The following is a 25238-nucleotide window of genomic DNA, read 5'->3' as shown; positions in this document are numbered from 1 at the left end:
AAAGGTGACTATGCTTGTCGTAAAAGGCGACTAACGGGATCGGGTGGTCAGGCTCGCTGACTTGGATGATATATGTCATGGATGCGTGGATGGATGTTCATGATATTAATCCCTGGATTGTCTGGTCCAGACTGGATTATTTACAGACCGCCGTCATATAGCTGGAATATTGCTGAGTGCGGCGTTAAACCAACAACCAACCAACTACTACTACTACCACTACTACTACTACTGCTGCTGCTTCTTCTACTATTACACGACCGCCTCTGTGGTCTAGTGGTAGAGCGTCCGCCCGTGGAGCGGCAGGTCCTGGTTTCGATCCCCGGCCGCGTCATACCAAAAGACGTAAAAAGATTGTACTTGATTCCCTTACTTGTAAGCTAAAACAAGGAATGGTCGGCTCGGAGTCAGTATACTGTGTCTGAGTGGGGTATTCATGTCAAACTGCGGCGTGGTATCTCAGTAGGCTAGCACTATCAATCGGCAATAATATAAGTGAAATAATCTTGGATGCTGCGTTAAATTCTATTTCACTACCACACCTACTTATTATGATATTATTTTTATTATTATATAAAGTCATAAGTATTTAATTAAACTCTCCTTTAATTTTCAGGAGAACAAACCAGACTTGTCCTACTTTTCGCCGGATTGTTTTCATTTTAGTCGGAAAGGTCAGGCCATTGCTGCCACATCGCTCTGGAATAACATGGTACGTGTTGGTGTATACTTATAAGCAGGGACTTTCATTTTGATTTCAAGAAGTCGTACATCATTAAAACATTTGAAATATTGGAGTAGAAATTATCAGACATCTTGACATTTTACTTTCTTACAGTGCCAGTTTTGGACTTCTGGCACGTTCAGATACTTAGGAATGGTTAAAATTAGTGAAAAAAGCCGATTTTATCAACGTTATGAGATAATCTAACTATGCGCTAGTCCAACAAGATGTATTGTTTACCTTATTTTTGTACTGTCGTTTTCTCAGCCTTGTCTACACATTTTAGCCTTGTCCGTATATTTACTGTTATTACAAATAGAGAATCTCACCCGAGTGTCTTTTGATATCAAATATATCAACAAGAGTTGATAAAAGTGGAAAAACTCCGAGGCTTGCCGAGGATTTTTTCCACATTTATCAACGAGTGTTGATATATTTCATATCAAAAGACACGAGGGAGAGATTTTTTTCATCATCCAACATCATTCTTCCAACTTTTTCGGTTTGTAGAACGTAATAAGCAGTGTTTTAAGTGTAAATAGTACTGCTAACAGCTTCAGTAGCAGGGCAATTAGTGATGTCATTTGATTGTGACGTCATGGTAACCAATGACGTCACAATGGTCTGCAAAGCATTGTGATGCAATTTCATTGCAGCGATATCTACAGTATAGCTATCGCTTGATCTCATCCAAGCGATATCTCCCGTGGGAGCCAGTTTTGGATGATAAATCCAAACTAAGAACGTATTGAAACAAGCACGTGAGAATAATTTCAACATATTTCTTAACTTCTGCTAATATTGAGGGAAAAGGGGCCCATATGCCACCTTGTCATTCATAATCCCAGGAAGTGATATTCAACTTTTGAATTTTGATTTTGGAGTAACAGATTGATACATCGAATTGAAACTAAAGGTTTCCTCGGAGTTTGACAGGGAGTTGAATGTGTGTATTTGTGTTATTATCAGATCCAACCTGTGGGGTACAAAAAAACCTCTGTAGTTCCCGGGGAAACCCTGGAGTGCCCAAGTGAGGTAAGGGCGTAGTTTTATGACCAAGCCTTATCATATTCAACGTGTCCTTTGGAATAAATACATCCATGTGGAGTATCGAGGCAAAGGACTTAAATGACCATGAAAATCCAGTTTTTACCCTTGTCGAACTAGGCTGGAATTATGGAGTTATATTCTGGCTCGACTAATGAGTCCGCGCATAGTCCAATCAAAACCGCGTAACGAAATCGATATCCGCTTCGTAAATTGCCGTGCAGATTTCGGTCGATTGCAGGATTTGGAAAGCATTTGTACCGCCAACTCGATCTCAACAGATATTTTCCAAATCTTCTCATGTTTTAAATCAATGTGCACAGGTGATTTGATGCACTTCGCTAAGAAAGACTGGTTTTATTACAATATAGATTTTGATTATCGATCATATCGTCTTCACTGGGCGCCGCCATTTTTTTTAAGCAAATGCAAGTGATATGAGAGGTAGAATCTAATTGGTCAATGGGAGGGTCATAAGGGAGATAACTCGTAATTGCCACAGGTGACGCTACGATCGAGCCCTGAAATTCCATCCTAGTTCGGCAAGGGTGGAAAGTGGACTTTTAGAGACAGTTAACTCCCTTGCCTCGGGAAAATGATCCACACCCAAATGATGCAAACATGGCGAAAATAATGTTAAAATCATTCATAATGTCACTTTATGAACTTACCCTTAAACAGATTAAATATATTGTTATAGATATATTTTGCCTAGGTCGCAAAAATCACTGCGCAGTGTTGCGTCCCTTAGGATCGGAAGTTAGCATCACAGTTTCGTCCTGGTTTATGATCCTTTGTTTATCAGCAACATCATCGTGTTCGTGGTTTTCTTCAAAGTCTAACAGCTGCATCACGTCCGGCTCTCTTCAAGCTGACACACCGTGATATTGGTGAATTGGAACGCAGCCGGGTATAAACCAACTCGGTCAAGCACATACACGTTTTGTGTATGAATCAGATCCGAATAAAACTTCTTTCTTCCTGGTACGTACGGGGCGGTGGGGCAGCCTAGTGATTAAAGCGTTCGCTCATCACGCCGAAATCCGGGTTCGATTCCCCACATGGGTACAATGTGTGAAGCCCATTTCTGGTGTCCCCAGTCGTGATATTGATGGAATATTGCTAAAAGTGACGTAACATACAACTCACTCACTCCTGTGACGTACAAGTAATTTCTCTTCCAGCTGAACCCATACTTCTTCACGAACAAGAACAGTGTTAACTATCAAAGGTAAGAATGTGTGTTTAAATCTGTACAATACAGAAGTCTAATGAAAATGTATATGCACATATCAACATGGACCAAGAGAGCTGTGAAGGTTGTCTGCATCCGTTACCTGAAACATGAGACCTGTGAAGATTCCGGGCAAGAATGGGTCTTCAGCAACCCATACTTGCCGTAAAAGGTGACTCTGCTTGTCGTAAAAGGCGACTAACGGGATCGGCTGGTCAGGCTCGGTGATTTGGTTGATGCATGTCATTGATCCCAATTGGGTGGATCGATGCTCATGGTGTCAATCACTGGATTGTCTGGTCCAGACTCGATTATTTACAGACCGCCGTCATATAGCTGGAATATTGCTGAGTGCGACGTGAAACAACAAACAAACAAACAAACAAGCTAAATATTCTAACTTGTCATCGGTACATGTTATCGGGCCATGAACAATTGCAGTGCATTCATATAATCATGTCGGAGGTTGAACAGTCGTTACACCATGTATGTCAATGTACAAGTCAGTTTATCTGTATAAAGTCACTTTGTATTTCAGACGTGATGCTGACGGTTACAGATTCTTGCTGCGTATATCAATTGGGTTATGACGAAAGTCTGATGTCCTGACAGAGTCATCTGGTGATGGAGAGATTGACACACAATGTATATCGTGCATCAGATAACACGTATAATGGTTCGATGGTTATACAAGCACAGACATTTGCATGGTCGGTGCCTGTTGGGTAATTTAGAAGAAAGACCGTTCGTCATAGAAAATTCAAGATTGACGCTAATGTCCGTTTCTAATTTCCATTCTTTGCCGATAAGTTAATGATTATGTGTTTAGTTTTACTGTTCAAATGTTCTTTTAACTGCTTGTCACGTTGCCGAGTTTAGTTTAGTTTAGTTTAGTTTAGTTTGAATTATGAAATGATCTGAAATTACTAAAAACCGTAGACGGACAGCATATTTCTAGATGCGGGAACCGCATCTCTAAGCTGCTTCTATAAACAATTTTGATTTTGACTACATAGTGTTTTCCAAATAGATTCCCATTCGGAACAACCCTGCCGCCATGTACGTGAATCGTAACTCCACGAAAACTGAATCACAATTCGCTTCCGAAAACACTTGCTTTTAATATGTTTACTTCTATTTTCGATCATACAACTTTATATGTATTTGTAGCGTTGTTATAAAGAGGGCGCGAACAACTGATGCAAATTATTTAAGGGTCCGGTTTTCTACTCGATAAGTAAATTATGTTGCACGATTAAAAATATAAATACAGTAAAGTTCGGTTATAACGAACTCAAGGGGACTACTAATTTTAGTTCGTTATAACCGTAGTTCGTTAAAAGTATATACATAGCATAACTACAGCATAACTACGGCAAATAGTCGGGACCAAAAAAGTAAGTTCGTTATATCCGTCAGTTCGTTATAAGCGTGTTCGTTATAACCGTAGTTTACTGTACTCCTATTATCATTTCGCATTTGTCGTTAGATCACGATGCATGGACTTTGTTGAAGCTTATGTAGTGTGATGCAGATTTGGATCGGAGATCTAGGAGGAAAACACTATGGGACAGCCCTAAGCTCTGTGTAGCGACAAGTCAATCATCAATCATTTTGTCCCAAGAGAGCAACGCAGAGATAGTTTACGTAAGCTACCATTTGTAGTTTAAACGCGTCTCATGTTACACATAGATCAATATAAAACTAATAACACCCATTCGTCACCACTCGCCCCTTTCCGTTGCAAGAAGAGTATTCGGCTTGTCCCGGAATAACACGAGTTGGTCACGAATGTAATAACACTACAAATTATGAAGACAAATTGCATCCATCCATCCACATTTACAATTAATGTTCGAGGAAAAGATATGGTCCTACATGTTCACAACTGTTGCAATACTTTGAGACCAACATGAAGCGGGCTTTATGTGTGAAACCGGCAAACAGATATACACTTCCGGGCAAAAGAAAGTATACACTTGAAAATTGGATTTGGCCCAAAAGTTACAAACGTTATCAAAACGTTACAAGGCTAACAGCAACCGAAACACTGCACGGTACAAAACACAACTATGATACCCGTGTCAAATACATCACCACCTAAGAACCATGTCTTTAATTTGTTTAATTATCAGCCACTAACAATCATGGGTGTATACTTTCCCTTGTCGGCAGCTTATGTTAATACTGACCGCCTCCGTGGTCTAGTGGTAGAGCGTCCGCCCGGAGAGCGGAAGGTCCGGGGTTCGATCCCGGGCCGCGTCATACAAAAAGACGTTAAAAGATTGTACTTGTTGTTACCCTGTCTGGCGCTCGGCATTAAGGGGCTAAAACAAGGACTGGTCGGCTCGGAGTCAGTATACTATACAGTATACTGAGTGGGGTATTCATGTTAAACTGCGGCATGGTATCTCAGTGAGCTAGCACTATAAATCGGCATCAGTCCGGACTAGTACAAGCAGCCACACACACACATACACGTGCATGCACGTCGCTATATAAGTGCAATAATCTTGGACGCGACGTTAAACCCAATTTCACCTCACCTCACCTTATGTTAATACTTCAAATTGTAAGTCACCCTTTCACTTATAACTGTATAGTATTTCGTACATAAATATATCTTTTGGCACGATTGTGTTATTTATCCTTTGAGATTGGCCGTACACATTAACCTCCAGTTTCACGTGGAGTTAAGAATGGGAGTTGTCTCCCATACCTCACGGGGTTGTGCGTAGGAATACAGTTTATTTCACGGGGTGACGCTTTCGGATACAAGTAAACCTCCCATATATCTCACATGGTGACACGAATGGGTACATTTAAACCTCCCATATCACACGGTATAACGTAAAGAGATACATTTATACCTCCCATATCACACGAAGTGACGTAAAGAGATACACTTACACCTCCCATATCACCCGGTATAACGTAAAGATATACACTTAAACCTCCCATATCACACGGTATAACGTAAAGAGATACATTTATACCTCCCATATCACACGGTATAACGTAAAGAGATACATTTAAACCTCCCATATCACACGAAGTGACGTAAAGAGATACACTTACACCTCCCATATCACCCGGTATAACGTAAAGAGATACACTTAAACCTCCCATATCACACGGTATAACGTAAAGAGATACATTTAAACCTCCCATATCACACGGTATAACGTAAAGAGATACATTTAAACCTCCCATATCACACGAGGTGACGTAAAGAGATACATTTAAACCTCCCATATCACACGAAGTGACGTAAAGAGATACACTTACACCTCCCATATCACCCGGTATAACGTAAAGAGATACACTTAAACCTCCCATATCACACGGTATAACGTAAAGAGATACATTTAAACCTCCCATATCACACGGTATAACGTAAAGAGATACATTTAAACCTCCCATATCACACGAGGTGACGTAAAGAGATACATTTAAACCTCCCATATCACACGAGGTGACGGGATGACGTATTAGGGTACATTTAAACCATTTCACTACATAACCAAAATATGCTCGGTGCATTCAAAATATCACAACACTTTTAGTTGTTCCCTTATTTGTTTCACTGAGTATATCCTTCTGTGTCGGGACCACGAGACAAGTGTAAATACATGCCCCGGATAACATTCTGCACTCACACTATGACTGGCTCTATTTATAGACATGATAGCGGACACCTCGTGCCCGCCACTTTCCTCATCATAGAGGACCCAAGTACCGCAGTGAAATCAGCTGATCCACGTGAGGTGAAAGGGTATCAGTAGACACATGTGTCGTATATGTCATTATCTCTATGACAGCTGTCATATTTACTGCAGATGTTTGTTTTCGGGTCAATTTGTTGTATAACCGGAAATAATCAGTTATTTATCTTAAAAGAATTTAGCCTTAATTCTGCAGCAATGGAAAACTATCCCCAACAATTCTGTCAACGAAAACTTTCAGACACTAAATGTCTATTATCATTATTGATTGTTTCATTGGTGCTATGATTATCAAGGTAATGAATGTGATTATAATTATCATTACAATCAAGGTAGTAGATAAAAGTGTTAGCATAGAATAGAATGATGAGTGTTTTAAACCAAAAAATAAGTGTTTAGTCTTGCTTGACAAGGGTATAAGGATCTATACCGAAACGTCGCCTTTACAGCATTAAAGTTGTTGTAATCCATACATTGTCTACTTAAAAATTAAGTTACGCAAAAGAGTTCGTTGGTTGTACATTCAGCCGTCGGTTTCTCTAGCTCAGACTCGATCACGCATAGGCCGTCGTATTGTGGCTGAAAACTTGCTGATTCTAAGCGTAAAACAACATTCACTCACTCACTAACTACTTGTGGATATAAAGTATTGCTTAGAACCACTTCCACCATTAGCCGCGTGATGACACAACATGAAGAAAATAAAAGGCCATTTTCTTTTCCACGAAAGCGTTCCTTTCGTTTGTAACAGGCAGATTTTGAAAATAATGAGTTCAGGACGATTAGGATATTTTTTCAGTTATATCAGGGCGCATGGGACGGCGGTGTAGCCTAGTGGTTACAGCGTTCACTTGTCTCGCTGAAGGCCTGGGTTCGTTACCATATGGGTACAATATGAAAGGGGGCACGGGTGGCCCAGTCGTCTGAGGCGCTGCGATTCGCTGTGCAGAGTTGCGTCCCTTGGGCACGCAAGACACCTATGGTTGTGGGTTCGAATCCCGGTTCGCTCCGATTATGTTTCACCATACCCGTGCTCGTGGGTTAATACTGTTAAAAGCTGCGTTAAGCCCAACTCACTCACTCACAATATGTAAAGCCCATTTCTGGTGTCCCCCCACCGTGACATTGCTGGAATACTGCCAAATCGACGTAGAACCATACTCTCTCACTCAGTGAGCTTATTGTTGGAGCTCGAAGTGACACAAGTCGGGTATGGTGCTTACAGGTGAAAGGTTTCGAACCAACCAGCGGATGCTTAATATACATGGCTATTAAAACACTATCCACGTCTAACAAACAGCAGACCCTGTCAATACAAGGACCGTTCGTTGAATACGGTGAGGTGGGGGTGGAAAACAGTGCTCTTTGTATCTACATTACAATTACAACAATAAACATATACAATGTACGCACGCACGCACTCGCAAATTTGAAACACGTGTATTATTAATTATGCCTATTGTGCGGCATTATTATTTGGGTAGTGCTATGGTTATTATATATCATATCGTATGGAGCAGGTAACGTATATATGAAATGAACACCACACGTGTTGCCAGACCTGATCACGTGGAAGATGCATCGGTTTTCAAACTAATTATACCAGTACAGTCAACGGTAAAAAAAATGCCAGTTTCACGTTTAAGTATCGCTGTCGTGTTGTAAATAACACTTTACGCAACGCATGCCATACCAGGTGCTCTCGACCTGGTGATCACCGCATTGAAACGCATTCGTCATGACATCGGACGGATCACATGATTTCGACTGACAGGTCATGTGATCTTGACTCCTTTGTTTTGTCAGTACATCCACCTTGTTAGACAGTAGTCCTGGTGTGGATGTGGGGACTCGGCTGATGATGACATCAACATATATCCTCCTAGCAGCCGGACTTGTGGCAGGTAATCAATGACTAATACGTCGTTCTTATTGTCTTATCATTTTCATTTTTAAAAACGTATCTGTACCTGTTCCGGGGTGTCTCGTGACAAAATATAGAACAGTCGCGGAACGCTAGCTTTAAATATCAACCCCGCGTAGTTTGATGTTTGTTTGTTTGAATTTTAATCGGGACCTATTTGTTTATTTCTGCCCTACTGACCGATAAATTACGCGGGTAGCCTTGAGTGTTTGTGGGCCACGAGATAAGCATGACCGAGTAATGTTACCGGGTTATATATAGACGTGATCTTTGTTCGGGTGCTGCTGTCAGCGGGGGTTGCCTTTTAGGGAGACAACTCCTGGACAGTGTACAACCTACTGCCTGTACACATCCACTGTACACCCAGGACTAAATACAAATAACTGTATACCATTGTTCACAAACAGATAAAACAGTACAAATATCACTGTACCAACAGCAAAAACTGTACACCGCCACTGAACACCCTCGGCCAAAACTGAACACCGCCACTGTACACACTCGGCAAAAACTGAACACAGCCACTGTATACCCTCGGCTAAAACTGTACACCGCCACTGTACACTCTTGGCAAAAGCGACACACCGCCACTGTATGCTCTCGGCAAAATCTGTACACCACCACGGCACACCCACACCAGAAATCTGTACACCGCCACTGTGCACTCTTGGCAAATAACTTTACGCCGCCACTGCACACCCACAGCAGAAATCTGTACACCGCCACTGTACACTCTTGGCAAAAAACTGTACGCCGCCACTGTACACTCTTGGCAAAAACTGTACACCGCCAATGTACGCTCTCGGCAAAGAACTGTACACTGCCACTGTATACCCTCGGCCAAAACTGTACACCGCCACTGTACACTCTTGGCTAAAACTGTACATCACCACTGTACACCCTTGGCCAAAACCGTACACCACCACTGTATACTCTTTGCTAAAACTGTACATCACCACTGTACACCCTTGGCCAAAACCGTACACCACCACTGTACACTCTTGGCAAAAACTGTACACCGCCACTGTACACCCTCGGCCAAAACTGAACACCGCCACTCTTCACCCTCGGCCAAAACTGTACACCGCCACTGTACACCCTCGGCCAAAACTGAACACCGCCACTCTACACCCTCGGCCAAAAATGAACACCGCCACTGTATACCCTCGGCAAAAACTGAACACCGCCACTGTACACTCTCGGCTAAAACTGTACACCATCACTGTACACCCTCGGCCAAAACTGAATACCGCCACTGTACACTCTCGGCAAAAACTAAACACCGCCACTGTACACACTCGGCTAAAACTGAACACCGCCACTGTATACACTCAGCTAAAACTGTACACCACCACTGTACACTCTTGGCAAAAGCAACACACCGCCACTGTATGCTCTCGGCAAAATCTGTACATCACCACGGCACTCCCACACCAGAGTTCTGTACACCGCCACTGTATACCCTCGGCAAAAACTGAACACCGCCACTGTACACTCTCGGCTAAAACTGTACACCATCACTGTACACCCACAGCAGAAATCTGTACACCGCCACTGTACACTCTCGGCAAAAAACTGTACGCCGCCACTGTACACTCTTGGCAAAAGCAATACACCGCCACTGTATGCTCTCGGCAAAAACTGTACACCACCACGGCACACCCACACCTGAAAACTGCACACTGCCACTGTACACTCTTGGCAAAAACTGTACACCGCCAATGTACGCTCTCGGCAAAAAACTGTACACTGCCACTGTATACTCTTTGCTAAAACTGTACACCGCCACTGTACACTCTTGGCCAAAACCGTACACCACCACTGTACACTCTTGGCTAAAACTGTACATCACCAGTGTACACCCTTGGCCAAAACCGTGCACCACCACTGTACACTCTTGGCAAAAACTATACACCACCACTGTACACCCTTGGCCAAAACTGTACACCACCACTGTACACTCTTGGCAAAAACTGTACACCACCACTGTACACTCTTGCAAAAACTGAACACCGCCGCTCTACACTCTCGGCTTAAACTGTACACCATCACTGTACACCCTTGGCCAAAACTGAATACCGCCACGGTACACCCTCGGCCAAAACTAAGCACCGCCACTGTATACACTCAGCTAAAACTGTACACCACCACTGTACACTCTTGGCAAAAGCAACACACCGCCACTGTATGCTCTCGGCAAAATCTGTACATCACCACGGCACTCCCACACCAGAGTTCTGTACACCGCCACTGTATACCCTCGGCAAAAACTGAACACCGCCACTGTACACTCTCGGCTAAAACTGTACACCATCACTGTACACCCACAGCAGAAATCTGTACACCGCCACTGTACACTCTCGGCAAAAAACTGTACGCCGCCACTGTACACTCTTGGCAAAAGCAATACACCGCCACTGTATGCTCTCGGCAAAAACTGTACACCACCACGGCACACCCACACCTGAAAACTGCACACTGCCACTGTACACTCTTGGCAAAAACTGTACACCGCCAATGTACGCTCTCGGCAAAAAACTGTACACTGCCACTGTATACTCTTTGCTAAAACTGTACACCGCCACTGTACACTCTTGGCCAAAACCGTACACCACCACTGTACACTCTTGGCTAAAACTGTACATCACCAGTGTACACCCTTGGCCAAAACCGTGCACCACCACTGTACACTCTTGGCAAAAACTATACACCACCACTGTACACCCTTGGCCAAAACTGTACACCACCACTGTACACTCTTGGCAAAAACTGTACACCACCACTGTACACTCTTGCAAAAACTGAACACCGCCGCTCTACACTCTCGGCTTAAACTGTACACCATCACTGTACACCCTTGGCCAAAACTGAATACCGCCACGGTACACCCTCGGCCAAAACTAAGCACCGCCACTGTACACACTCGGCTAAAACTGAACACCGCCACTGTATACCCTCAGCTAAAACTGTACACCACCACTGTACACTCTTGGCAAAAACCGTACACCGCCAGTGTACGCTCTCGACAGAAAATTGTGCATACCACTGTACACCATCGGCAGATTAATGTTCACCACCACTGTACAATCACGGCATAAAAACAGCTTTCCTCTACTGTACACCCACGGGAAAGTAACGAGGGCGAGATGAAGCATGGTATTCCCTCTGAATCGTAATGACACTCGTAGTTGTAATTAATACGGTGACAGGTGGGCCAGTGCGACACCGACTCAGGAAAGAATGTACGCGGTGTTGATATACTGTAAAACAGATCACTGTATTGCCCTCAGATGTGTGAATAGCGATGGGATTTACCAGAGTTGACAGGCTCACTATTTGGTAATTCGGTCCATTCAAGAGTAACCCTATGATCAGCAGACATTGACCACTCTGGGGATTCGCCAGAGTAGGTCCCAAGAACCCCTCGTCTTGAGAGCCCTTCAAAATGAGGGTAGGGTGTACACAACGTATGAATTGCAAAGGCGTGTATTATCGTATCACGTTGTTCATGCTATCAGCCACTGGTTTGTCTGGTCCAGTGTCGATTACTTACCCGCTGCGGTATATAGTGGAATAATGCTTCGTAGACATTCACTCACTCAGCGGCCATTTTGGCCACACGATCCCATTCTCAGTCGGCGCTAAAGGCCTTATTTCACGAATAAGGATACATGCTAGGGCTGGGACGGGTAACTCGGGTACCCAGGTCGGGTGGGTACTGAGTAGGACCCGGGTACCCACAGGACTACCCGGACCCGTGGTTAGTCACGTGTATATTGTTTAATGACAAAAATTATCTAGAACTCCATGGTTACACTAAAGTCACTAATGTTCGCATTTCTTTCTGACTATGCACCGATTCCTTCAGATTTCTCATATGGTTGAATAAAGATATAACTTAATATTCAACTTCAGTGTATGAATGACCAGATTGTTTAATACATGTATCTAAATGCGTTTTGCCAGGGCTATGCTAAAAATGTTCCCAGTCGGACATTTTGAGACATCTCCTGAGACCTACAGTGGGTACCCAGGTAGGGTCGGGTAATAGGGTGGTGGGTACCCGGGTAGTAAATGTGGATTCGTCCCTAATACATGCATTCAAACCCTGAACTCTTCAAACCTGTTGCTTTTTCCAGCGTGTCACGGCAGCTATGACGACTACAGGGCGTGGCTCTCCCAGGCTGCCAACAACGTCACCCTACAGAAAGACTTCAGTAAACACCTACATCTCTTCAGGGATGACAATCAGGTGACTCGAACTAAACACGCTTCACTGCCAGTATGTACATAAGAGTTATATGTATGTTCTAGTAAGCCGGGGTAAGTTCATTCGTGACCTGACAGTTCCATATGACTAATATGAGGTCCGCCCATTGGCGTGTACCATTGTGAAGAAAGGGGTGAGGATGGTCCGCGACAAGTTTTTTTGTTTGTTTGTTGTTTAACGCCGCACTCCATTTCTTGTTTGTTTCATTTTTAGCCACCATTGTTTCTTTTGCCCGTCAGTATATATTAGATATGCACAAGCCTAACGTGATATTTACGTGTAAGTTTTGTTTGTTTTTGTTTTGTGTTTTTTCTTTAACGCCGCACTCAGCAATATTGTAGTTATATGACGGCGGTGTGAAAATAATTGAGTCTGGACCAGACAATCCAGTGATTGACATCATGATCATCCATCCACGCAAGATACGATGACATGTATCAACCAAGTCAGCGCGCCTGACCACCAGATCCCGTTAGTCGCCTCTTACGACAAGCATAGTCGCCTTTTAACTTCAGGTTAGGTATAGCAAAGCTCCACCCACTTCAGGCAATGTATAGCAGAACTCCATCCACTGCAGGTAAGGTATAGCAAAACCCCGCCCACTTCAGGTAATGTATAGCAGAACTCCACCCACTTCAGGTAATGTGTAGCAAAACCCCACCCACTTCAGGAAAGGTATATCGTAACGTTACCACTTCAGGTTAGGTATAGCAAAACTTCACTCACTTCAGGTAAAGTATAACAAACTCCACCCACTTCAGGTAAGGTATAAAAAACAAAAAACCTCCACCTACTTCAGGTTAGGTATAGCAGAACTCCACCCACTTCAGGTTAGGTATAGCAAAACTCCACCCACTTCAGGCAATGTATAGCAGAACTCCACCCACTGCAGGTTAGGTATAGCAAAAACCCGCCCACTTCAGGTAATGTATAGCAGAACTCCACCCACTTCAGGTTAGGTATAGCAAAACTCCACCCACTTCAGGCAATGTATAGCAGAACTCCACCCACTTCAGGTTAGGTATAGCAAAACTCCACCCACTTCAGGCAATGTATAGCAGAACTCCACCCACTTCAGGTTAGGTATAGCAGAACTCCACCCGCTTGGATTATCAACTATGTTTTTTTATTTTGCAGCATTATGGCTCACCACCGTTTCCGTGTAACCCTGCCCCACGGTCAGATGTCACGCCCACTTCAAGTAAGGTGTAACAAAGCCCCGCCCACTTTAAATAAGGTATAGCAAAACCCCGCCCACTTCAGGTTTTGGTACAGCAAAACTCTACTAACTTCAGGTAAGGTATAGCAGAACTCCACCCACTTCAGGTTAGGTATAGCAGAACTCCACCCACTTCAGGCAATGTATAGCAGAACTCCACCCACTTCAGTTTAGGTATAGCAAAGCCCCACCCACTTCAGGTAAGGTATATCGTAACGTTACCACTTCAGGTTAGGTAAAGCAAAACTTCACTCACTTCAGGTAAAGTATAACAAACTCCACCCACTTCAGGTAAGGTACAAAAACCTCCACCCACTTCAGGTAGGGTATAAAAAAAATCCATCTACTTCAGGTGAGGTATAACAAAACTCCACCCACTTCAGGTAAGGTATATAAAAAACAAAAAACCTCCACCTACTTCAGGCATGTTATAGCTAAACTCAACCCATTTCAGGTAAGTTATATCAAAACTCCACCCACTTCAAGTAAGGTATAACACAAAAAACGTCCCACTGTTCGACTTCAAGCCCACTCTGGGTAAGGTCATTCTGACTACTAAAAGAAGGGACCGCCTCCGTGGTCTTGTGGTAGAGCGTCCGCCCGGAGGGCGGAAGGTCCAGGGTTCGATCCCGGGCCGCGTCATACAAAAAGACGTTAAAAGATTGTACTTGTTGTTACCCTGTCTGGCGCTCGGCATTAAGGGGCTAAAACAAGGACTGGTCGGCTCGGAGTCAGTATACTGTGTCTGAGTGGGGTATTCATGTTAAACTGCGGCATGGTATCTCAGTGAGCAAGCACTATAAATCGGCATCAGTCCGGACTAGTACAAGCAGCCACACACACACATACACGTGCATGCACGTCGCTATATAAGTGCAATAATCTTGGACGCGACGTTAAACCCAATTTCACCTCACCTCACCTCACTAAAAGAAGGGTGTAGAATGAGCCTACCTGTAGAATAATGGACTACTCCAGCTGCCATCTGCACTCTGCTCATATACTCATGAACAATGCCTAATGAGCGATGTTGTCATCTTCGACGTAGTATTTGTTCTTACATTCTTATCTTAATAATCAAAGAGACTACCCTACCGATTAACCTGTTAGGGTATTCACAATAACAATAAAATGTTCTCGGAGAGGCCACAAAAGCTATGTTTGCCTTATTTACAATTTCTAAAAGCTCCAATGGTCTTCGTTACTCAGCATCACATGTCATGGCCTACAGTGACTGTATTCTGAAATGTATAAACACATTATAATAATTATTTTGGCGTAAAATTTCAACTAATAAGTAAATACCCACATTAACATTTTATACCAGTTTATCATTCTGAATGGACCACATATTGCTGCTTAACTGCCATTGATATATTTTGTGAAAATAGATACGTAATATTAAACGAATTTATTTTTACACAAAATTACCGAGGCACAGATTACTTTTCCCAAATTGTTGCAGGAATGAGTGATGGTTCAATAGACAATATTATTTCACAACAGTTTTTTTCAATTTCCAATTATATCAAAAAGCCTCGGTATACTTTCTTTTGCCCCTCAATAAATATGTATTTCTATAGATAAAATCACGTCAGTTTCAATTATATGTATCGATGTTTGTCAGTTCACAGATTGAGGCCCGCTGACATCCAAGTGGTAGCTGCCTTGGGGGACTCTATCACGGTATGTCAACATGTCAGTCTTATATCTTGACCATGCAGGACACTGACTGTGGCGGAACAGTCCAGAGTGACGTAGGTCACCTGCAGACCAAAATCAAGGATTGTCTGGGATTCGAACCAACGATCAGTGGATCCTGTAGGGGCTAAACTTTTCACAGCGAGCTTCGTGTCTCGACCACTGGGTCATTTTCTTTACTAGATACCCACAAAGCTACATTAAAATGAACAGTTTGTTTATTTATTGTTTAACGTCGCAATCAGCTATATTCCAGCTCATATGACGGCGATCTGTAAATAAACGAATCTGGACCAGACAATCAAGTGATTGACATCATGAACATCGATATATGCAAATTTTGATACGATGACATGCATCAACCAAGTCAGCGCGTCTCACCACACGATCCCGTTAGTCGCCTCTTACGACAAGCATAGTCACCTTTTACGGCAAGCATGGGTTGCTGAAGACCTATTCTACCCCGGATCTTCACGAGTCTAAATATGAACAGAAAGATATGGACAGATGGATGTTGACTATTCTATTGCTGATATATACCATGTTGGCAATACTACTGAGTGAGTAAACTCCCATATCAGACTGGGGCGCGTGCGTTCTGGAAGTGTGGGAATCAAACACGTGACGGTCAAAAGCATTAACCACTCGGCTACCAAACCACCCCTCGGTATAGCACGAATGACTGTTGAATAACTCCGGTATGCCAGTGTTGTGTGACGTCATATCCTTCCAGTGATACGCCGCATTCTGTGTTCCAGGCGGGCACCGGGATTACAGCCTGCACCATTGTTGGTCTCCTCTGGCAGGACCGGGGACTGTCTTGGAGGTAGGAACACTTCACCAATATATGTTTTATTCGATTGCCGGTTGCTATATCCATTCCCTGTCCGGTTCCTGAAAATAGAAACAAAACCAACTTGTTTACCATATCTTTTCTCCGAACCTACCCGACATCGCAAAAATTGTGAAAATAATAATCCTAGTAGTAACAAGTCTTTGAATGGCATTTAGAAATGATACACATAAGGAAGACCATTAAAAACTATTTATTTACCTGTAAGAACAACAAACATAATAAGTTAACCTAGTTAAGTTTCCACCTTTTCTAGCTTATTACTTTTGTTGTTCTTATAAAAAGGTACAATTATATATTACCCGCTTCAAAGCATTCATTCACCTGATGAAGGAGTAAGTATAAACTCCGAAACGTTGTGATCCTCTTAATAAAGAAGTTGACATCCATAAGTTCTCTTCTTTGTAGTAACGTTCATATAAAATGTTTAATGTCCGAATGACCCCCCCTCCCCGACATATGCTGTAACCATAGTAAATGCAAACCAGTCAACCCATACTTTAGTCAGAAGGAGTCCGTTTCAAGTTGGATTCCTTAAGGGAGCCGTGTTTACACACTTGTTGTGCTGTACATCCCAGGCCGAGACTTGTAATGCATAAATGGCGACGTAGACATGGTGTACCTAATGAATAATCCTATACAATATGTTGTTGGTGTTTCTGTTGCAGCATTGGCGGCGATGGCGACTTCAGCTACCAACCCACCATTCCAAGTAAGACATCTTCTCTGTCAGAAAACACACTGAATTACAGAGTTGTTCATAAGTTGGCAGTAACATTTAATGTACTCTACTTAGTAGTAACTTAGGGTAAATTTTGTGGATATGTAGTTCAAGTTATACTTAAGCCCCCGTTACACTATCAAAAACTTTGATAAAAAACTTGGTCAAAGAAAAGCCCGATTCTGCACAGCGAATCGCGGCGCCTTAGACGACTGTGATACGATATGTAACAATGTTTTATGTTGTACAATAGTAGACAATGTACAGTGGTATACAATTTAAAACAACTAACTTTGCTTCTACTCATATAATTTCATTAAACGAATTCTTCAGATATTTTAAGAAAGTTCAATCCGAACTTGAAAGGGTTCTCCTTGAAGAGCGGGTCAGTGCGGAGTAAGAACGCCCATCTGGACCTGGCTGTACCAGGGGCCAAATCAGAGTAAGACTCAGAAACACATGTGTACACTTTTTCTTGGCCTGACATTGGTATCTGTGTGAGTGAGTGAGTTGGGTTTAACGCCGCTTTTAACAGTATTCCAGTTATATCGCGGCGTGTCAGCTTAATGTGGGAGGAAAGCCCAAAGTGATGCAGGTCTCAGACGTTTACCACTTCGGTGAAACCCACGAGCACGGGTATGGTGCTGACAAACCTAGAAACATAATCGGGGCGAACCGGGATTCGAACCCACAATCATAGGTTTCTGACGTGCCCAAGGGACGCAACTCTGCACAGCGAATGGCGGCGCCTTAGACGACTGGGCCACCCATGCCCCCTGGTATCCGTGACTTAAATCAATATTTACTTCACTCACACGCATACAAACTGTATGACATGGAACAGGTGATATGAAGCATGCTGTTAGAAATAATTTATGTACACGGTACATCAATACACCGCATTATTAACACAACACGTATACAGTTCTAATGGCGTATAGCATGGGAGTTTATATTCAGCAAGTTTGTCTCTATAGGGATATGGTAGAGCAGGCGGAGTCACTCATAGAACGGCTGAAGTCGGAACCAGGGGTGGACTTCAAGAACGACTGGAAGCTCATCACCATCTTCATCGGCGGCAATGATCTATGCGACTACTGTGATGATGAGGTGAGTAAACCTTTCAGGCTATTTACCGAGTTAGTGAGTGAAATTTTACGCCGCAGTCAGCAATATTCCATACACATCACGGCGCCCTGTAAACAATCGCGTCTGAGCAAGGCAAGCGAAACAGTAGTTGATAGAACGATCAGGATAGAACGTGGTCAGGATACTATGACACACCATAAGAAACATTTCCACCACCCGATCCACATAATAATAGGCTCTTACAAGCGTTGGCCGTTGGCAGGAGCTATATGTCTTAATGTCCCTGCAGGGGCGGTCGGGTAGCCTAGCGGTTAAAGCGTTCGCTCGTCATGCCGATGGGTACAATGTGTGAAGCCCATTTCTGGTGTTCCCCCGACGGGATATTGATGGAATATTGCTCAATCTCATTAAAATCAGATCTTAATTCTCGCTACAGCTAAACAAAGATCTGAGGACATCCCATTACGGGTCACGTCAGACCGATCTTGCGCGAACTACGACCGACCAATGGAATGACCAATCAGAAGGCAGCTTTCTCGTGCTTTACGGCACTAATTTCAAATTGGCGACTACGCTTCGAAACATATTTTGACAAATTCTCGATTTCAAATTTGAAACCTGAACAAAAGAACATTCTGGTATGGCTAATAGATGGTCTAGATTGAATGGATTCAGACGTTAAACCCGTAACTATCGTTCGGAGTTAATGTTTTCGAGGTTGCATGATTAGAAATCACATTCCGACTGTCACTTTCATAATCTGGTAAGCGATGCTCTGATTGGTCGGATGAAAGGTCGTTCTGATGTGACCCGTAATGGGATGTCCTCAGATCTTTGTTTAGCGGTAGAGAGAACTGAGGTCTGATTTTAATGAGATTGGAATATTGCTAAAAGCGGCGTAAAACTATACTCACTCACTCACTAATGTCCCTGCACTGGCTTCCAACTGAGGCAAGAATCCAACACAAGGTGCTGTGTATGGCCTATCGATGTTACCATGGAACAACGCCTGCCTACTTGATGGACTTAACACAGAGCCATGAACCTCCCCGAAGCCTCAGGGCTGAAATGTTTTGCATCGAAAACATTTTCCCACTGTGCCCCGATGTTGTGGAACTTCTTACCACAAGAAATCAAACTGTCTTTTTTCCAAGACTTCAAATCAAACCCCAAAACACATCTATTCAAAACAATTTACTGTAAACAAACACTCGCGTAGTGCTTTAACTACCTAGTAGATGGACTAGCACATGTCAAGTGTACTATTATGATGATGATGATGATGATTATTATTATCTTGACCCGGAATCCGTACAGGGTACTTCTATGGTACTTCCATTAAACCGCTCAACACTTGTTTTGGCCAAGAAATATAAAAAAAATAAATAGTTGAGGGCACGGGTGTCCCAGTCGTCGAAGTCGCTGTGTAGAGTTGCGTCCCTTGAGCACGCCAGAAACCTATGATCGTGCTTTCGAATCCTGATTGGCTCCGATTGTTTCCATGCTTGTCACACCATACCCGTGCTCGTGGGTTTTACCGAAGTGGTAAAAGTCTGACACCTGCATTATTTAAGACTTTCTTCCCACATTTAGCTGATGCGCTCTGATATAACTGGAATAGAACTAGAGGCAGAACGGTAGGCACGTGTCAGTGTGAACCTCTGACACCGGGATTTACCGACAGTAATACGGTAACCTGGTGTCCGACGGAAGGAGGGTGCCTTGCTACACGGGTGCTTTTCTTGAATCCTTCATACCAATCCCTATGACATTTAATTGAATTGAATTTCCAGGTTGAGATAGGTTGCTTTGTCTTCCACAGGGACGCTACAACTCCAGCAACTACGTCCAACGTGTACAGAAGGCACTCGACATCCTCCACGCCGGCATTCCCCGCGCCTTCGTCAACCTGGTGGAGGTGAACCACGTCGACGAAATGAAGAAACTCAACGTTGGCCTTGTCTGTTCCGTAGCTCACCTGTAAGAAAATGGGCACTGGAAAAAGATCCGGCTACCCCTTTACGATTATTTTAAAATACATTTTTTTTAAATGTCAAGGTGTTTGTTTGTATGCGTATGCCTCAGTATTGGACACCGTTGTAGCATTCGTGTGACAGTGTATATATAGAATTGGCGTCACGTATAAAAGTATGTCGGATAAACGAAATTAAGTAGTATCGACGTTCGTGATCGAAAATCGGACAACTACGCGTTATATATCGATACAAACATGTAATAAAGAAAATATTCATATAATGCTACTTTGTTAACGAGTGTCGGATTAACGAGACTTGACTGTATACAGTTCCTAGTTTGATGATAACTGCTACCAGAGAATATTCATTTTGCCCACTGAACCTGTTCTGTATTCCAGGTTTATCTGCCGTTGTGGCGCCTACCCAGGCAGCGACGAGGCATCCCAACAACTACATCAAGCGACAGACGACTACGACATCGGCCTGGAGAAGCTGGTGAACAGTGGGAGATACGACGACAGGGACGACTTTACAGTGGTCATACAGCCGTTCTTCAGAGAAACAAAGCTACCCTTGAAGGTACAGTACTGGAATCTTGAATTTGTACATACTCTAAACAATACCCACCAAGATATGTTAGTCTGGTTATGATGATTAGGTTTCCTTGTCAAACAAAGCAATACAACAAAAAGACAGTCGTGTCATTTACAATTTGGACGAAACCACGGGCAGAGTTCAAGTACTGACTGAACAAATCAAGGATCACAACTGATGTCGGAACTAGTTAATCTTGCATCTAAATTATACCCTGTTCACATGCACAGCTATACATATATCTATACATACACGTGTTTTAATATACATATGTGAGTATACTTGTCAGGTGAACGCGTTTACTCACGTATGCATATTTACACCAGGAGCAAATTTGCTCTATGTCTGGAGCAGGTGCAAATGTAAATTTCCACAAGTGCAAATTTGCGCTGAACGTATATGTTGTCATGGCAAGGTTAATGCAAATACCAGAGGATGGTCTAAATAATACATCTGTTTATTTGCCAACACGAAACAAATCAGCCACACTTGTGTATTCTAAAGTTGACGCTGTTCAGTACACAGCAATGCCGACTTTTATGGGACATTCAGAGCTGGGTGGACAGTGTTTCCTTTGGGTTTCAAGGAGTGAAAAAATTATGTACAGATTAAATCAACCACATGTTGCTTCATGCGAATATTTCTGTGAAGTAACTCTCTTCTCATTTGACTTTTTGGGGAAAACAACCTTTCATGTTGAACGTCGTGAAAAGAACCATGAATATGTGTGCCTTACACCATTAACATACTTCATTTAAAAAACATTAATTAATTTTCATGTGCACGCATAGTAAATTTACATATACACATGTGTGTATAGTTACACATGTGTAAAATTACTTATGTGAGTAAATGTTGTGCATGTGAAAGGGATATAAGGGACGCAACTCTGCACATCGATTTGTGCTCTCTCTTAGTATACCATGTTTAAATAGAATCCTGCAACTGTTCGTGTGGAATGCGAAGTGAATGCTTCTTTCTTCTGCCTTGAGCCTTTGTAAACAACAGTCATCTAGATCAAAGACCGGGTTTATCATGCCAGTGTTCTGTTGTGTGCGATTGACATAATTGGTTACAAGGACGAAGTGGAAGTGGGATATAGGAATGGGTGCTGTCCGTCCGTCAGAAGCAGAACTCAAAACCCTTGAGATATATCTTACCAAAATATGCCACATTTAAAGGTCTACTGGTGAACTAGTGCCTTTTGATATTTTGGGATTTTTGAAATTTTATTTTTCGTGTGTCCATGGCAACATTACTTTGAAAATGGCGGTAGTGCTCCTTTCCGGAGCAGATCTTGAAAACCGTACAATATTTCTTCACCAACTTGGCACATAGATACGTCTACTGGTACACTGGTGCCTTTTGAAAGTTTGGTATTTTTGAAAAATGTATATTTTGAGTTTCCATGGCAACGACTTTGAAAATGGCGGGAGTGCTCGTTTCGGGGGGTGATCTTGAAAACCGTAAAATATATCTTGCCTTGCACACAATCGGACATCTCATGTTAGCGGGGGATATGAGTATTTCATGCTTGTTCATGTCTTGTTAATTGCTGTCAATGTTGTTTCCAGGACGGCAAGCCGGATCTCACCTTCTTCTCGCCGGACTGTTTCCACTTCAGCAGACGAGCTCACTCCGCCGCTGCCATCGCGTTGTGGAATAACATGGTACCCCTACCCATGGTCTAAATTTGTTTGTTGTTTAATGCCGCACTCAGCAATATTCCAGCTATATGACGGCTGTCAGTGAATAATGGAGTCTGGATCAGACAATCAGGTGATTGACATCATGAGCATCGATGTACGCAGTTGGGATGATTACATGCATCAACAAAATCAGCGAGTCTTACCACCCGATTCCGATAGTCACCTCTTATGACATGGCTTAAAGAGGACATGCACCAATCAGAATGCCCTTTTATGAGCAAGGGGGTAATTTGGTGAATACATGCCACTCAAATTTTTCATGCTCGCCATTTTGTAAACGTGTATTCCACCATGTAAGTATTTTCAGAAACTAACGCTTAGTTCTGAAAACATATACTTTTGAAAGACACAAGCATATACATTTAAATTGAAAAGGAGCCCAATGAAATTGGAGATTCAGAATATGTGACAAATATAGACTTGCTTCATTTAGGGCTATAGCATTACAGTAAGGGCTGGGTGGAAAGGAAAATAATATGGTTAAGGGACTGTGAGACAGACTTAGTACTTTCAGTAATCAATACGTTCTTAATGCTGACTCAGCCATAGCTGTAATTGCTCACTTTGTTTGTTCTCAGATCCAGCCAGTCGGTGAGAAGAGAACGAGCTGGTCGCCTGGTCAGTCGCCGGACTGTCCGACTGAGGTAGATGACTGCCACACCCTACTTATGTTGTTAATGAGTGATTTCAGTCACGACATTTCAGTTTATGGTGGGAGGAAAGCATAAAGTACGACCGATCGTAGACGTTTGCCAGTACAGTGTACATGTATAGTGTAATCAGCGAGCTCGGGTTAACATTTATTATTTTATTTATTTACATATAAAAAAACCCACAATTCTGGAACATCGTGGATTCGAACCCATGAACCCTGGGAGTTAAGGGGCGCAACTCTGCACTAAGGCGCTTTGGACTATTTGGCTGTCCATAGTTATCGGGCCATAGTGAAGGGTTTCACAAAAATAATAAACGTAGGCCATCTGCGTCATTTGGCCTTTCCACGTCAAGCTGACAGACAAAGCTATGACGGAAATAGTGTGAGAAGCGGCGTTCAGACCAAACTCGTTTGTTCGGGGGAGTGGTTCAAAGAGTGAGTAGGTTTAACGCCGTTTTGAACAGTATTTGAGTTACATCACGGCGTGACAGCTTAATGATGGAGGAAAGCCGATGTGATGCAGATCTCAGACGTTTACCACTTCGGAGAAACCCACGAGCACGGTTATGCTGACAAACCTAGAAACATAATCATAGTGAACCGGGATCATAGTATTCTCGCGTGCCCAAGAGAGGTCACTCTGCACAGCGTCCATCCTTTCGAGTGTTTTAAAGTAACAGGTATCTTTAATGTGATGCATTGCTATTTCAGGACAATCCCTATTTGTTCACGAACAAGAACAGCAGAAGGTGAGGGTCTGAACCCACCCCTCTTGGACCCGGTGTCACTGCACAGAATACCTATTCACCTAATGTCGTCAGGCGTCTCGTGCACCAAATATGTACAATCATTGATTACAACCCATGTCCCCACTGTGCCTTACCACAAGACGTCTGACATGTGCACAACCCACCACAACGAACAGTATCTCGATTTGTTACATACCTACCCTTCAACATCCACGTGTGATCCCGCCAAACAGTCGCGCCCACTCGTAATCATTCCGGGACAAGTAGCGTCATTCGTGACCAACTCGTGTTATTCCGGGACAAGCCGAATAGCGAGTTTTTGAAGGTTACGGAAAGGGGCGAGTGGTGACGAAAGCGCATACATGTATATACAAGACAAATCACCACAGCGTCACGTGTTCAGTAAAAACCACAGAAATCATAACGAACCGTCTTTCAACACAATTCAGCATTTCTCAATTGTCGTGGTCTGAAAAAGGTTTATCAAACACAAGTTATTTGAAACACTCGAGGATCTTTGTAAATCGTGTCACTATGTATTTGAGTGTGACATATTCCCAATGTCATGTCGGTGGATCAAAACCCATGTGCACTCCAAGCAGGATATGACTTTATGCAAAGAACCACAAAACATGTTGTACGCGTTTACTTTTCTCAGCATGGCATGACTATCATTACTTCATCATGAATACCGATATTGTCTTGATGAACCCTCGAGTGTTGGCAATCTACCTCACACCAGATGGTACTTGATGTGTTTGATGTGAACTGTGACATGCTCAATCTCATTAAAATCAGATCTTAGTTTTCGCTACTGCTAAACAAAGATCTGAGGACACCCCAGTACGGGTCACGTCAGAACGACCTTTCGCGAAGTTTGACCGACCAATGAAATGACTCACAAGAAATCGCCATTGGCCAATCAGTAGGCAGCTTTCTCGAGCTTTACGACACTAGTTTCAAACTGGCGACTACGCTTCGAAACATATTTTGACGTATTCTCGATTAAAAAATAAATAAAACTGATAAGAAGAACATTCTGGAATGG

At 42.9% G+C, this 25238-nt stretch overlaps 1 protein-coding gene across 1 annotated transcript in view; it reads left to right on the top strand.

Moving 5' to 3' along the window:
* The window catches only part of LOC124134780 (phospholipase B1, membrane-associated-like), a 61228-nt gene extending 35990 nt beyond the window's left edge, over positions 1-25238 (top strand). The window contains exons 26-43 of the mRNA XM_048403349.1: positions 617-712; positions 1694-1759; positions 2956-3002; positions 3544-3588; positions 6688-6767; positions 8518-8634; positions 12794-12906; positions 14062-14125; positions 15771-15829; positions 16603-16670; positions 17366-17409; positions 17752-17860; positions 18396-18528; positions 20330-20487; positions 20882-21062; positions 22652-22747; positions 23365-23430; positions 24153-25238. Of these exons, the coding sequence (XP_048259306.1) occupies positions 617-712; positions 1694-1759; positions 2956-3002; positions 3544-3588; positions 6688-6767; positions 8518-8634; positions 12794-12906; positions 14062-14125; positions 15771-15829; positions 16603-16670; positions 17366-17409; positions 17752-17860; positions 18396-18528; positions 20330-20487; positions 20882-21062; positions 22652-22747; positions 23365-23430; positions 24153-24194 (1584 nt within the window). The 3' untranslated portion in view covers positions 24195-25238. The remainder of the gene's footprint in view (positions 1-616; positions 713-1693; positions 1760-2955; positions 3003-3543; positions 3589-6687; positions 6768-8517; positions 8635-12793; positions 12907-14061; positions 14126-15770; positions 15830-16602; positions 16671-17365; positions 17410-17751; positions 17861-18395; positions 18529-20329; positions 20488-20881; positions 21063-22651; positions 22748-23364; positions 23431-24152) is intronic.

Source organism: Haliotis rufescens, unplaced genomic scaffold (genome assembly GCF_023055435.1).
Source record: "Haliotis rufescens isolate VD_foot unplaced genomic scaffold, xgHalRufe1.0.p SCAF_3, whole genome shotgun sequence".
NCBI lineage: Eukaryota > Metazoa > Mollusca > Gastropoda > Lepetellida > Haliotidae > Haliotis > Haliotis rufescens.
Note: the sequence above shows the minus strand (reverse complement) of the source record. Positions and strands in the feature narration are given on the sequence as shown.